Source organism: Coregonus lavaretus (genome assembly GCF_964263955.1).
Source record: "Coregonus lavaretus genome assembly, chromosome: 16".
NCBI lineage: Eukaryota > Metazoa > Chordata > Actinopteri > Salmoniformes > Salmonidae > Coregonus > Coregonus lavaretus.
In genome coordinates this window covers 144,362-157,473 of record NC_140003.1, presented here as the reverse complement: position 1 = coordinate 157,473, position 13,112 = coordinate 144,362, and the positions used below count along the sequence as shown (strand labels likewise).

The 13,112-nt window shown below is 42.4% G+C and overlaps 2 protein-coding genes across 2 annotated transcripts; both read left to right on the top strand.

The window, feature by feature from the left end:
• Window positions 1-678: 678 nt before the first annotated feature.
• On the top strand, window positions 679-2,543 carry kbtbd7 (kelch repeat and BTB (POZ) domain containing 7; the record flags this gene model as incomplete). The annotated part of the gene is given in 13 exon segments (XM_084179179.1): window positions 679-833; window positions 835-1,170; window positions 1,172-1,325; window positions 1,329-1,355; window positions 1,357-1,479; window positions 1,481-1,565; window positions 1,568-1,708; window positions 1,711-1,967; window positions 1,971-2,063; window positions 2,067-2,162; window positions 2,166-2,207; window positions 2,211-2,336; window positions 2,340-2,543. Coding segments are annotated over 13 exon segments (1,839 nt in total).
• A 2,525-nt stretch (window positions 2,544-5,068) lies between these two features.
• Window positions 5,069-10,833, top strand: LOC311143300 (ras-related protein Rab-33B). The gene is made up of 2 exons (XM_084179127.1): window positions 5,069-5,349; window positions 8,084-10,833. The coding sequence occupies exons 1-2, from the start codon at window positions 5,092-5,094 to the stop codon at window positions 8,531-8,533; spliced, it is 708 nt and encodes a 235-aa protein (XP_084035253.1). The 5' UTR covers window positions 5,069-5,091; the 3' UTR covers window positions 8,534-10,833.
• Window positions 10,834-13,112: the final 2,279 nt, after the last annotated feature.

The following is a 13,112-nucleotide window of genomic DNA, read 5'->3' as shown; positions in this document are numbered from 1 at the left end:
CCAGGCTGTGTGATTGGGTCTGGTGACTTGTATGTCTGTAGTTTAAAAATGAAGTAATGGCGGAAATTTGTTCAAGAGGGATTTATAAGAAGGCTTTTGAATGCGCTGACAATACTTGATTATAAAATGTTTCGTGCATTGTTACAATGTTGCATCACCCAATCAAGTAGTAAACTTCAAAGTATCCATTCCTCCTGAAATTGAAATTGCTCAACCATACTTAATGCAGCCCCGTTTGCACGCAACCTATCAGTGCCATGTGGTGGCACGTGCATTCCGTAGCAAGATTGTTTGCGCCTACAGCGTAGCTGACTATAATGTCTTAAGAACAAGACGGATTTATCCATGGCTAGAAGATAAACCATAGCAAATCAATTCAACGGGTGACCATTTATTAAAATTTTTGCAATCTATATCGGAATAATGATTGAAATTCAATGCTAACATTTTCATTCATAATATACACGTTGATCATTCGACAACAAAGTCAGCCAACATTGGATGTATGCAGACAGCTGTCCCAGTTAGTTACAGCTAAGCTGCTTCCCATCTGATGATTTGGCAATATTAATGTTTTATTCTAAACTAATTTACGATTGACAGTTGTTTGGATCAACACGCACAATCCTAGACATCGACAGCGCCTCAATAAAACGGACCACCGGTATCTTCATTAAAATGGCTTCAATACTAAGTTATTTCAGTGGTCCTGAGGAGCTGGATGACGTAAATCATGCCAGAGGTTTGATAAAAGAACTGAAATTATTCTACGACTCGCAGCTCCTCACCGACATTACCATTCATGTAGAATGTGACCAAGCGCCCCTGGATCATTGAGTGGGAGAGTCTGGCAAAAGTGGTTGCACTGGCACCACCATGCAACCGAAACATTCTTGCTGCTGCCATCACTTACTTCAAAAGCATGTTCACAGGTGGTCTCAACGAGAGCACGCAATATAAAGTGAAAATACACGGCGTGGACCGCGTCTCCGTTTCTGTAATAATCGACTACTGTTATACCGGTAGGGTGACAATCACGGAAAGCAATGCGCAAAGGCTATACACGGCCGCTAATATGCTGCAGCTCGAGTACATCAGACAAGCTTGCTCAAGCTTTATGACCAGGAGGCTGGACCTCTCCAACTGCATGGGGATTTTAAAGTTTGCAGATTTATGGCAATCCTGATCTAAAAGTCAAGGCACAGGCCTTCATTGCCAGGATCTTTTTCCAACTAAGTAGCAATGGTAGAGAGCTTTGTGAGTTGGACTTGAGACAAATGAAAGAGATTCTGTCATTAGACACCTTGGATGTTGACTGTGAAATGTAAGTGTGCTCAGCTGCGTTGCAGTGGATTCGAGGCCAATGTTCCTGAGGAGACAGAGGACGCTTTGCAGGTGTTCCGATGTGTGCGGTGGCGCTTGTTTACAGACAAGGACAAAGCTTACCTGGACGACCTTAAGGTGACGCCTGGCATAGATAAAATACCTTGCACAATGTATTGAAGGGTCTGTGGAGGAGGACAGCATTGCAGTATCTGCAGGGGTAGACATACCTAAGCACAGGATAGTATGAGTGCCAAAGAGTTGCTCAACTTCTTTGGGCTGCCAAACGACAACATAATGTGCTGCAACCCTTACTCTGAAGAACTTTACGCAATGGTGTCCCCTCTCATGAGCCTTACCAGTCAGGATGTCAGGATTACAACAGTTTGTCTGTGGAGTCATTTTTCACCTATGAACATGCCACACCAGAAAACAATTTGTACCTAGCCTCACACCTCTCCAATCACTTCTGGGTGTACAACCCTCTGCTGAACTGCTGTCAGGAGTTAGCAGAGAAGCTGCTGGGAAGGGTACATGCTGGGATCGGTTATCTCAGTGGTCATGTTTACATCCTGGGTGGCAGGAACCCCACTACAGATGCCAGACTGAAGGAGGTGGAGTGTTACAGCATCCAGAGGAACCAGTAGACATTCGTAGCCACTCTCCCGCACTCCCTGGGCAAGATGCAGACGGTGACGGCCAACAACCATCTCTACGTGGTCAACATGTGGCGGATGCTCTGAAACGAGCCCAAAAGGAACCGCTGGCGTCACTGTGGCTCGCTGAGAAGAAACAAGCTCCACAAAGCCTGTGTGTTTCAGGACCAGATCATCTGTTTGTGAGATTTACCAGTACTGAAGGCCTACAGCCCTATCCGAGGGGAGTAGAGGAGGATGGGGGATGTTCCCATTGATAGAGGGGTTCTAAACTACCAGGTGATTCAGCACAATGGCAAGCTGCTTCTGCTCACCCAGACCTTACTGCAGCACAATAAGAACAGAGTTCTCATTCACTAGTACGACCCGACCAGGGACAGCTGGAAGTATGTGACGACCGTGTTTGGATCCTCCCTGGGTCCCATGTGTGTTTCGACACGCGTCTACCTGGCGTGTTTGGGCTCAGCTCAGCGCTTCGCCACGGAGGAGGACAATGACAGCGGGTCTAGTGCCGACTGGGACTTTGACGGCCTGACGTATGCAGACTCGAACTCTGGGAGCTAATGTTCATTCTCAGATGAGAACTGCTAGCAAAAGCACTGTTTCTTAGCTGTGTCCTAAAGCAGGGAGGGACATTTACTGTCACTGGGGGCTGCAGTGTGTGTGAGCAATTGTTCTGGCTCAACACACTTAATTTAACTAATTTAGGTCTATAGGATGAAGGTGTTTTGGTTGTTCTGGCCTGGACACACTGTAGCCCTCCATGGCCAGGATTGGCCACCCCTGTCACGCGACGTGTATGCGGTAGCGAAGTCAAAAGCAGGACACAGAGCGGCCGGCAACGTATTTTACTGAACACAGTAAAATCAACGAACAAAACAACAAACCTCCAAACAGGGAGGAAAGCACAAAGACCCGTACATACATGAACTGCCGGAATGACAACAAAACAATAACACACAAAATACCAATGAGAGACAGGGGTTAATATAGGGAATACAATCCAACATAATGGGAAACAGGTGTAAACGATAAAGACCAAACAAGACAAACACCGAAACATCGATCGGCAGCAGCTAGTACTCCGGGGACGACGAACGCCGAAGCCTGCCCGAGCAAGGAGGAGGAGCAGCCTCGGCTGAATCCATGACAACCCCTGTCTTAAAGGGATTGTTCATAATGAAATTACTAATTTGTTTCCTTACCTTGAAAGTATGATTTTTTTATTTTTTTTTTAAATCAACATCAGCCCAGGCAAGCAAAAATACATACTTTTGTAAAAAGTAATAAACTCTTCCTTGAGTTGACCACTGGTGAATAGACTGGACAGGTTTATTCTGTTTTTGCAAATAAACCTAGGCCCTGTTTGAATAGAATACTTTATGCATCTATCCCTCCTCATCTCCTTGAAATAATCACTGTTTGTTCTGAGATGATCAGATTGCTGAAAGCAGTGTAGCGAAAGCCTTGCTCTCACCTATCTCAATGTGTGAGATAAGTGATTAGGCGACATTAAGGCAGAGAGAAGACCACAGGGTATTTCCGGATCAAAGCAGGTCATAAAAACCTATACTGACATGGTGACTTCTACCATATGTACAGAAACTGCCCATCCAGTGGGTCTGTCTAAAGTGAGATTTTTGCACAGAATGATCATTATTTGGCTAATAATGGGGGCCTCGAGGCCTGTGTGGGGGGTTTGAGCAATTCTTCTCCATGATACAGTATGTACTATATAATTACATGGATGAAGACATGTATGAAGCTACAGTATGTAGGCCTATACTCTCTCAGGTTAAACTTGAGCAATAGCCAGTATGCCATGATTAAAATAACTTATTTTGAATTTAAGTTAAATGATTGTAAAAGTATGCTGTTGTATTATGAAAATCACAATAGTGATAATAATTTTAACCTTATTTTACTGCTAGTGTTTCTGCTTCATGTAATTAATATGTCCATTGTGTGAGAATATAGATAAGAATGGAGAGCATTATTGTTTCTACACATTTTTAAGGGCCTGACGTCTGAAATATTGTTTGCTCTTTAAGAGTTATAATTCCATTCTCTGGAAAATGTCATGCATGTTGCAAAAATGATCATATAGCCTTCATAAAGTCATTGCCACTCATTGTTTCTGACGTGCATATCATGTGACACAGCCAGAGGAGCTTAGATCAGAGTTGGAATGTTTTATCTGTTTTTAGGATACATGCTTTTAACCATCAGCACACAGGGCTTGGTTTATAATGATGTATTTTTTGGCTGTTTTAATAGGCTACATGTGTTGGTTTGTAGAAAAAACCCTACTGTGAAATAAATCTGTTTCTGCTGAAATTGACTGAGTTGTTCCTCTGTCACTCATTTCTTTGGACTAAATCTGAAGCGGCAGAAAGCATTAGAGGCATCTCAACAATTTCTCAAGCATATGCTGAATGATCTCAGATGCGAAATATATATCCTTGATTTATTAAAATGATTCAAAGTATCATTCCCAGGGCATATTGAAGTTGGTGACAATGGGAGAATCTCAATCACATCCCCCTTGCGTTCCTCTCTCTTCTGAGGTTCCGCCCCTCTGACCTTCTCCTCCAATGAGTTTTGAGAAGGAGGCGAGGACGTGATGATTATGCAATTGAGACCTTCCCGTAGTGGTTGATTGAGGGTGATCTAAGACTTTCTATTAAATTTACAAGATAGTCAAGTGTCCTGTGACAATGGAAATGCATGTCCTCGAAGATGGAAGGCATGCATGAGGAGGCGAGATCAGGTGGGACCATTCTAGCCAATGAGTGGGCAGATACGCGCTTGAATAACAGGCACAACTATGTCGTTTTTCTCAAAGTTGCCAGAATGTCACGTGCATCCACTTATATCACTACATTTGTAACAGCCTAAACATTACGTAACTTTTATTTGATCAATTAAGACTCACGTAATTCTACAATCTATCTCATAGACCTCCTCACAAAAAAGGTATTATCTCACGCGGGAGGATTTAATATAAAGCGGGGAGGAGTAAATCCTCTCGCTTCGCGTTTTCCTCTGGGTTGATCCCGATGTTGCGGTCACACTCTCGCGCGATGTTCCTTCAGATTGAAGAAAATGAGCGATGGCAATTGAATACAAAAATGAAAAAGATTTCGATATCGTTTTCAACGGAGAAGGTTTGTTAGAATCATCAACTCATCATGAATACGAGGGGCTACAAACGAACATTTTCAAGATTATTGTGATAGGAGACTCCAACGTCGGAAAAACATGTTTGACATATAGGTTTTGCGGCGGCAGATTTCTCAAAAACCCAGAAGCAACAATCGGGGTTGATTTCAGGGAGAAAACACTAGAACTCGATGGAGAAAGTATCAAGGTAAGATGGTCATCATCATGGTCATGAATAAGTTATGTGTTACATTGTACGATATAACTGATCCCTGCGGTATAGCCTGGTGATAGGTAACATTGTAGCTAATGCGCCACACCGAATAACGGGACATCAAATGCGGGGCACACATCATTTGTAGGCTTGTAGCCTACCGTAGGTGCATCTGTCCCATTTTTGTATTTATTCTGTGTTAAAATGCCCTTAATAGGCTACCGCTACAACATATCGTATTTAATATTAAATACCTATTGGTATCTTGCTCAAGCTTGGTTGCAGACATATTACTGTACTGGTCAACCGGCCCCTCCCTATTCCGCAAACTGTCTCAGAGCATTTCCAATCAGGCTGTAATACACAATTAATTGGTATATACAGCCTGACACATTTGTGTGCAAAATCGTGTAAATGTTCCTTACCAGCCAGAATGTTGAATACAATTACATTTAAACTTACTCTACTGGTTGTCTGTGAGGTTTGTACTTCTGCCAGTAGGTCAAATTAGTTTTATATAGGATATTCGGTTCTCTCATCAATAGCTATTGAACCTAGCATTTCATGACAATGGAAAATATTCTGAATCAGTGGAGGATGGAGAACACTTTGTTTTATTATAGATTTTTTGGAAGATTTAAATATCCGAATATCCAATAAAACTAATTTTTCCTTATGCCTAACCAAACCATAGAATGTGCCTTGTGCCTTCAGAATGTATTCATACCCCTTGACTTATTCCACATTTTATTTTTTTTATAATGTGAATTCAAAATGTATTATTTCTCACCCTACACACAATACCCCATAATGACAAAGTGAAAACACGTTTTTAGAAATGTTTGCACATTTATTGAAAACGAAATACATATTCACATCCCTGAGTCGATACTTTGTAGAAGCACCTTTGGCATATCAGCTTTGCACATCTGGATTTTGGGATTTTCTCCCATTTATTCCTTGCAGATTTTCTCAACTCCTGTTAAATTCAATGGGATTGAAGTGTGGGCTTTGGCTGGGCCACTCAAGGACTTTCACATTCTTGTTCTGAAGCCATTCCAGTGTTGATGTGCCTGTATACTTGGGGTTATTGTCCTGTTGGAACGTAAATCTTCGCCCCAGTCTAAGGTTGTTTGCACTCTGAAGCAGGATCTCATCAAGGATTTGCCTGTATTTGGCTCCATTCATTGTTCCCTCCATCCTTATCAGTCTCCCAGTCCCTACAGCTGAAAAGCATCCCATGGCTTGATGCTGCCACCACCGTGCTTCACGGTAGGGATGGTGTTAGATGGGTGATGAGCTGTGCCTTGTTTTTTTCCAGACATAGCTCTTTGCACTCAGGCCAAAGAGTTCAAGTTTTGTCTCATCAGACCACAGAATATTTTGACTTATGCTCTGTCTTTCACAGGCCTTTTTGCAAACTCCAGGTGTGCCGTCATGTGCCTTTCTCAGGAGTGGCTTCAGTCTGGCCACTCTCCCTTAAAGCCCAGATTGTTGAAGCGCTGTAGAGACTGTTGTCCTTCTGATAGGTTCTCCCATCTCAGCCGAGGAACTCTGTAGTTCTGTGGTCATTGGTCACATCCCTGACTAAGGTCCTTCTTGCCCGGTTGCTCAGTTTGGTCGGACGGCCAGCTCTAGGCAAAGTCTGGGTAGTTCCATAGTTTGAGATCACTGTGCTCTTGGAAACCTTCAACACTCTAGAAATAGTTTTATACCTTTCCCAGATATATGCCTCATCACAATTCTACCTCGGAGATCTACGGATAGTTCCTTGGACGTCATGGTATAGTTTCTGCTCTGACATGCACTGTTAACTGTGGGACCTTATATAGACAGGTGTTTCTTTTTAAATCTTGTCCAAACAATTGAATTGGACACAGGTGGACTCCAATCAAGTTTTTGTGACGTCTCAAGGATGATCAAAGGGAATTGGATGCACCTGAGCTCAATTTAGAGTGTCATAGCAAAGGCGTCTGAATTTGATATTTCTGTTTGAAAACATTTCTAAAAAACGTTTTCACTTTGTCATTATAGGGTATTGTGTGTAGATTGGTGAGGAAAAACAAATAAATTTTAATACATTTTGAATTTAGGCTGTAACACAACGTGGAATAACTTAAGGGGTATGAATACTTTCTGAAAGCACCAGCTCTCTAAAAAGTCATGTAAACAATACTTTCCTTTTGAATATTTTGCCTGAAATTTCAAGGAGCAGAAGCACAAACTGCACAGACAAATGGTAGAGTAAGTTTAAATGTAATTTTGTTCAACATTCTGGCTCGTAAGGAACATGAACACATTTTTCTGCACAAATGTCTCAGGCTGTATATACCAATTCATTGTGAATTACAGCCTGATTAATCAGACTCACCTCTGCTACCACTCTGAATATTAGGGGGGGGGGGGGGGTGTATTTCTCTCTGTAATAAAGCTATTTTGTGGGGGGAAAACCCATTCTGATTGGATGGCTGGCTGCCAAGTGGATGGGCCTATGCATCCCAGGCCCACCCCATGGCTGCACCCCTGCCCAGTCATGTGAAATCCAATAAATAGCTTAGTGCCTATTGAATTAATTGAAATTGACTGATTTCCTTATAGGAACTGTAACTCAGTAACATTTTTATTGTTGCATTTATATTTTTGTTCAGTATAGAATATTTCTGGACTCTTTTATTACAGCTCATGAAGCATGGGACCGGCACTTTACATTATATACTTTTGTATTCAGTTGCAGATCTGGGACACAGCGGGGCAGGAGCGTTTCCGTAAGAGCATGGTGGAGCACTACTACCGCAATGTTCATGCCGTCATCTTCATCTACGACGTGACCAGCCTCGCCTCCTTTGAGAGCCTGCCAGAGTGGATCGAGGAGTGTGGACGTCACTCTGTCTGCCCAATGGTACCTTGCATCTTGGTGGGCAACAAGTGTGACCTGAGGGGCAGGCTGGAGGTGCCGACAGCGTTAGCCCAGCGCTTGGCTGATGGTTACAACTTCCCCCTATTTGAGACATCGGCGAAGGACCCTGCCGAGAAGGAGCATGTCGATGCGATTTTCCTGACATTGGCTTACAGGTTGAAGAGCCATAAGCCTCTGAGACTGAAGCAGCCCAGTGAGATTGGCAGTGTGAGACAGCTGGGGGGGCAGAGGGAACAGGAGGGGATGCCTTGTCTGTGCTGAGGGGCTATCCTCGCTAATGTTCTTCACTCCTGCTTCTAGAGGGAGACAGTAAATACAGTGCATTCGGAAAGTATTCAGACCCCTTGACTTTTTCCACATTTTGTATTATAGAATTAGGCTGTAGCCTTATTCTGTCAATAAAATATTTTTTTCCCCTTATCAATCTAAAGACAATACCCCATAATGACAAAGCAAAAAGGTTTTTAGAAATATTGGCAAATGTATTCAAAATAAAGAACTGAAATACCTTACATTTTAGTCATTTAGCAGACGCTCTTATCCAGAGCGACTTAAAGTTAATGAAAGCATACGTTTTTTTTATATTTTATTATTAATTTTTTATACTGGCCCCCCGTGGGAAACAAACCCACATCCCTGCCAGCCAAACCCTCCCCTACCTTGGATGACGCTGGACCAATTGGGCGCCGCCCATGGGTCTCCCGGTCGCGGTTGGCTGCGACAGAGCCTGGACTCGAATCTGGATTTCTAGTGGCACAGCTAGCACTGCGATGCAGTGCCTTAGACCACTGCGCCATACCTGATTTACATAAGTATTCCGACCCTTTGCTATGAGACTAGAAATTGAGCTCAGGTGCATCCTGTTTCCGTTGATCATCCTTGAGATGTTTCTACAACTTCATTGGAGTCCACCTGTGGTACATTCAATTGATTGGACATGATTTGGAAAGGCACAAAGGAATTGTCCGTAGAGCTCTAAGACAGGATTGTGTCGAGACACAGATCTGGGGAAGGGTACCAAAACATTTCTGCAGCATTGAAGGTCCCCAAGAACACAGTGGCCTCCAGCATTCATAAGTAGAAGACATTTGGAACCACCAAAACTCTTCCAAGAGCTGGCTGCCCGGGCTAAACTGAGCAATCGGGGGAGAAGGGCCTTGGTCAGGAAGGTGAACAAGAACCCGATGGTTACTCTGACAGAGCTCCAGATTTCCTCTGTGGAGATGGGAGAACCTTCCAGAAGGACAACCATCTCTGCAGCACTCCACCAATCAGGCCTTTATGGTAGAGTGGCCAGACAGAAGCCACTCCTCCGCTTGGAGTTTGCCAAAAGGCACCTAAAGGACTCTCAGACCATGAGAAACAAGATTCTCTGGTCTGATGAAACCAAGATTGAACTCTTTGGCCTAAATGCCAAGCGTCACGTCTGGAGGAAACCTGGCACCATCCCTACGGTGAAGCATGGTGGTGGGAGCATCATGCTGTGGGGATGTTTTTCAGCGGCAGGAACTGGGAGACTAGTCAGGATCGAGGGAAAGCTGAACGAAGCAAAGTACAGAGAGATCCTTGATGAAAACCTGCTCCAGAGCGCTCAGGACCTCAGACTGGGGCCAAGGTTCACTTTCCAACCGGACAGCGATCCTAAGCACACAGCCAAGACAATGCAGGAGTGGTTTCGGGACAAGTCTCTGAATGTCCTTGAGTGGCCCAACCAGAGCCCGGACTTGAAGCCGATCGAACATCTCTGGAGAGACCTGACAATAGCTGTGCAGCGACGCTCCCCATCCAGCCTGACAGAGCTTGAGAGGATCTGCAGAGAGGAATGGGAGTAACTCCCCAAATACAGGTGTGCCAAGCTTGTAGCGTCATACCCAAGAAGACTCAAGGCTGTAATCGCTGTCAAAGGTGCTTCAACAAAGTACTGAGTAAAGGGTACATTTCAAATAAACTGTTTTTACTTTGTCATTATGGGGTAGACTGATGAGGGAAATAAACTATTTTAATCAATTTTAGAATAACGCTGTAACGTAACAAAATGTGGAAAAAGTCAAGGGGTCTTAATACTTTCCGAACAGGAACAGGAGTGAAGAGCTCTGCCCTCGTGGCTAGTTTCCAATTGATAATGGGCAAGAGACCATGGAAATGGACCTTCATTTCAAATGCATGTGAATGTGATCAAATCATTTCAGTTAACAATGTTCACCTGTTCAGAATTTCAATTGTCATTGTTCTATATGTATCAACAAGATATTAAACAAAACCTCTGCAAGAAAAATAGAATATTGATGGCAATATAAAGACATGGAAGGTTGCTTTTTATTAGAATTTCTGTGGTGATTTTTTTTACCATTGTTTCAAACTATTAAGATGCAAAGGGACACCAACAGTAAGGACCAGTGAAGAATAATGCTGATAATGTGCAATCTTTGGCTTTTCATTTTCATTTTTTCAGTGTATAATTTTTTTCTATAAATATTGCATATCTTGAGGTCTCATGTATATACAGTTGAGGTCTAATATATTGGCACCCTTGCACCATAAATTAAATACATGTAATTCAATGTTGGTCTCCACACTTATTGGATTTTCAATACAGCATTAAAAAAACATTTTTTGTGAAACTTAAGTTTACAATTTTAATTAAGAAAAAGGACAAATGGCATTTACAAAAGTATTAGCACCCAGTATACTTGGTTGCACAGTCTTTGGCGAAAATACTTTAACTGCCGGAAAATGCTTCTTGTAGCCATCAATGAGCTTGCTGCAGCTTTCTACGGGCAATTTGGCCCCCTCTTCAGATGTAAACTGCTCCAATCCTTCAATGTTTGAGGGGTGCCTTCAACCAACTGTGTTTTCAGATCTTTCCATAGGTTTTCGATGGGATTCATATCTGTACTCATTGCTGGCCACTCAAGAACAGTCTAGCAATTCTTGCTGTGATGTGTGTTTGGTGATGTTGTCCTGCCGGAAGATCCACGACCTTGTTTGCATTAATTGGAGTTAAAACGAAGGAAGGACTAGTTGGACTGTATTATAGGCTAGTTCAGGATTGTTACTGCCACCATGGCACATTGGTTAGAAAGCGATGAAGAGGAGGAATCAAATAATTCTATTTATTCACATATTTATTAAAGATCGAACACAGAGGCACGGGGGGGGAGGTAGGGTTGGAGGTTGGTTAATGGAGGTTAATGGAGTTTGAGTTGGGGCTTGTAAGGCCATTAGGAAGGTTAAGTTGGGATGGTCTGGAAGGGAGACGAGGGGAACACATCAACATAAAGGTGCGTGAATGGCAAGGTAGTGCCAGGTGACTAGGTAAAGGGAATGGGCTGAACATGTAACATCTCTAAACTTAGGAGGCTGCCAGGTCTAAACATAACTATAAAAAAGGAGCAATTAGGATAAACTGAGGGCATGTATATAAAGATAAAACATGGGCTATAGCTATACGGCAGCATAGTATTTAGGACTTATATTTCTCCAAACAGTATAATAACCCTGAACACATCTCTCACCACTGAGTCATTCTTATCTTAGCTCACTGGTCACCATAGCAACACCCACCCGTAGTCTGCGCTCCGGCAGGTATATCTCACTGGTCATCCCCAAAGCCAACACCTCCTTTGGCCGCCATTCCTTCCAGTTCTCTGCTGCCAATGACTGGAACGAACTGCAAAAATCTCTGAAGCTGGAGACTCTTATCTCCCTCACTAACTTAAAGCATCAGTTGTCAGAGCAGCTTACCGATCACTGAACCTGTACACAGCCATTCTGAAATTAGCCCACCCAACTACCCCATATTGTTATTTATTTTGCTAATTTGCACCCCAGTATCTCTATTTGCACATCATCTTTTGCACATCTATCATTCCAGTGTTAATACGAAATTGTGACTATTTTTCACTATGGCCTATTTATTGCCTTACCTCCATAACTTACTACATTCGCACACACTGTATATATATTTTCTGTTGTATTTTTGACTTTGTTTTGTTTACCCCATATGTAACTCTGTGTTTTTGTTTTTATCGTACTGCTTTGCTTTATCTTGGCCAGGTCGCAGTTGTAAATGAGAACTTGTTCTCAACTGGCTTACCTGGTTAAATAAAGGTGAAATAAAATACAAAATAAACAAAAATCATGCAAAATAAACGTTTTTGGTGAAATACCACAAGAACATTTGGTTTAGTCAACAATGGGAGGCACACAGTACTACATAGAGCCATGACTACATAGAGCCATGACTACATGGAACTCTGTTCCACATCAAGTAACTGATGCAAGTAGTGAAATTAGATTTAAAAAACAGCTAAAAAAAAATGTATTGAACAGCGGGGACTGTGAAGCAACACAAACATAGGCGCAGACACATGCATACACACACACGATAACATACGCACTATACACACACGTACACATGGGGTTTTGTACTGTAGATATGTGGTAGTGGTGGAGTAGGGGCCTGAGGGCACACAGTGTGTTGTGAAATCTGTGAATGTATTGTAATGTTTTTAAAATTGTATGAACTGCCTTAATTTTGCTGGACCCCAGGAAGAGTAGCTGCTGCCTTGGCAGCAGCTAATGGGGATCCATAATAAATACAAATAATTACATCAGATAATGAAATGCTAATTAAACGTATGATACTATTTCAAAACAGATATTTTTGAAATGCTGAATAGATGGAATAGTAAATGGCAAATATTTTTGTTTTACAGCATTTGGCTATAACTTAACATGCTCCATTTTTTTTTTGTTTACTGCAAACCACATTTTAAAAATAATTTGTATTCAATGTACGGTTGTGAGCATGTTGAGAAATGTCAGGCCTACGCTTTCA

Coding starts and splice junctions, on each gene's coding strand:
- LOC311143300 (XM_084179127.1), top strand. CDS start 5,092: ATGGCAATTGAATACAAAAATGAAAAAGATTTCGATATCGTTTTCAAC. Junction 5,350..8,083: donor TCGATGGAGAAAGTATCAAG/GTAAGATGGTCA, acceptor TTTTGTATTCAG/TTGCAGATCTGGGACACAGC.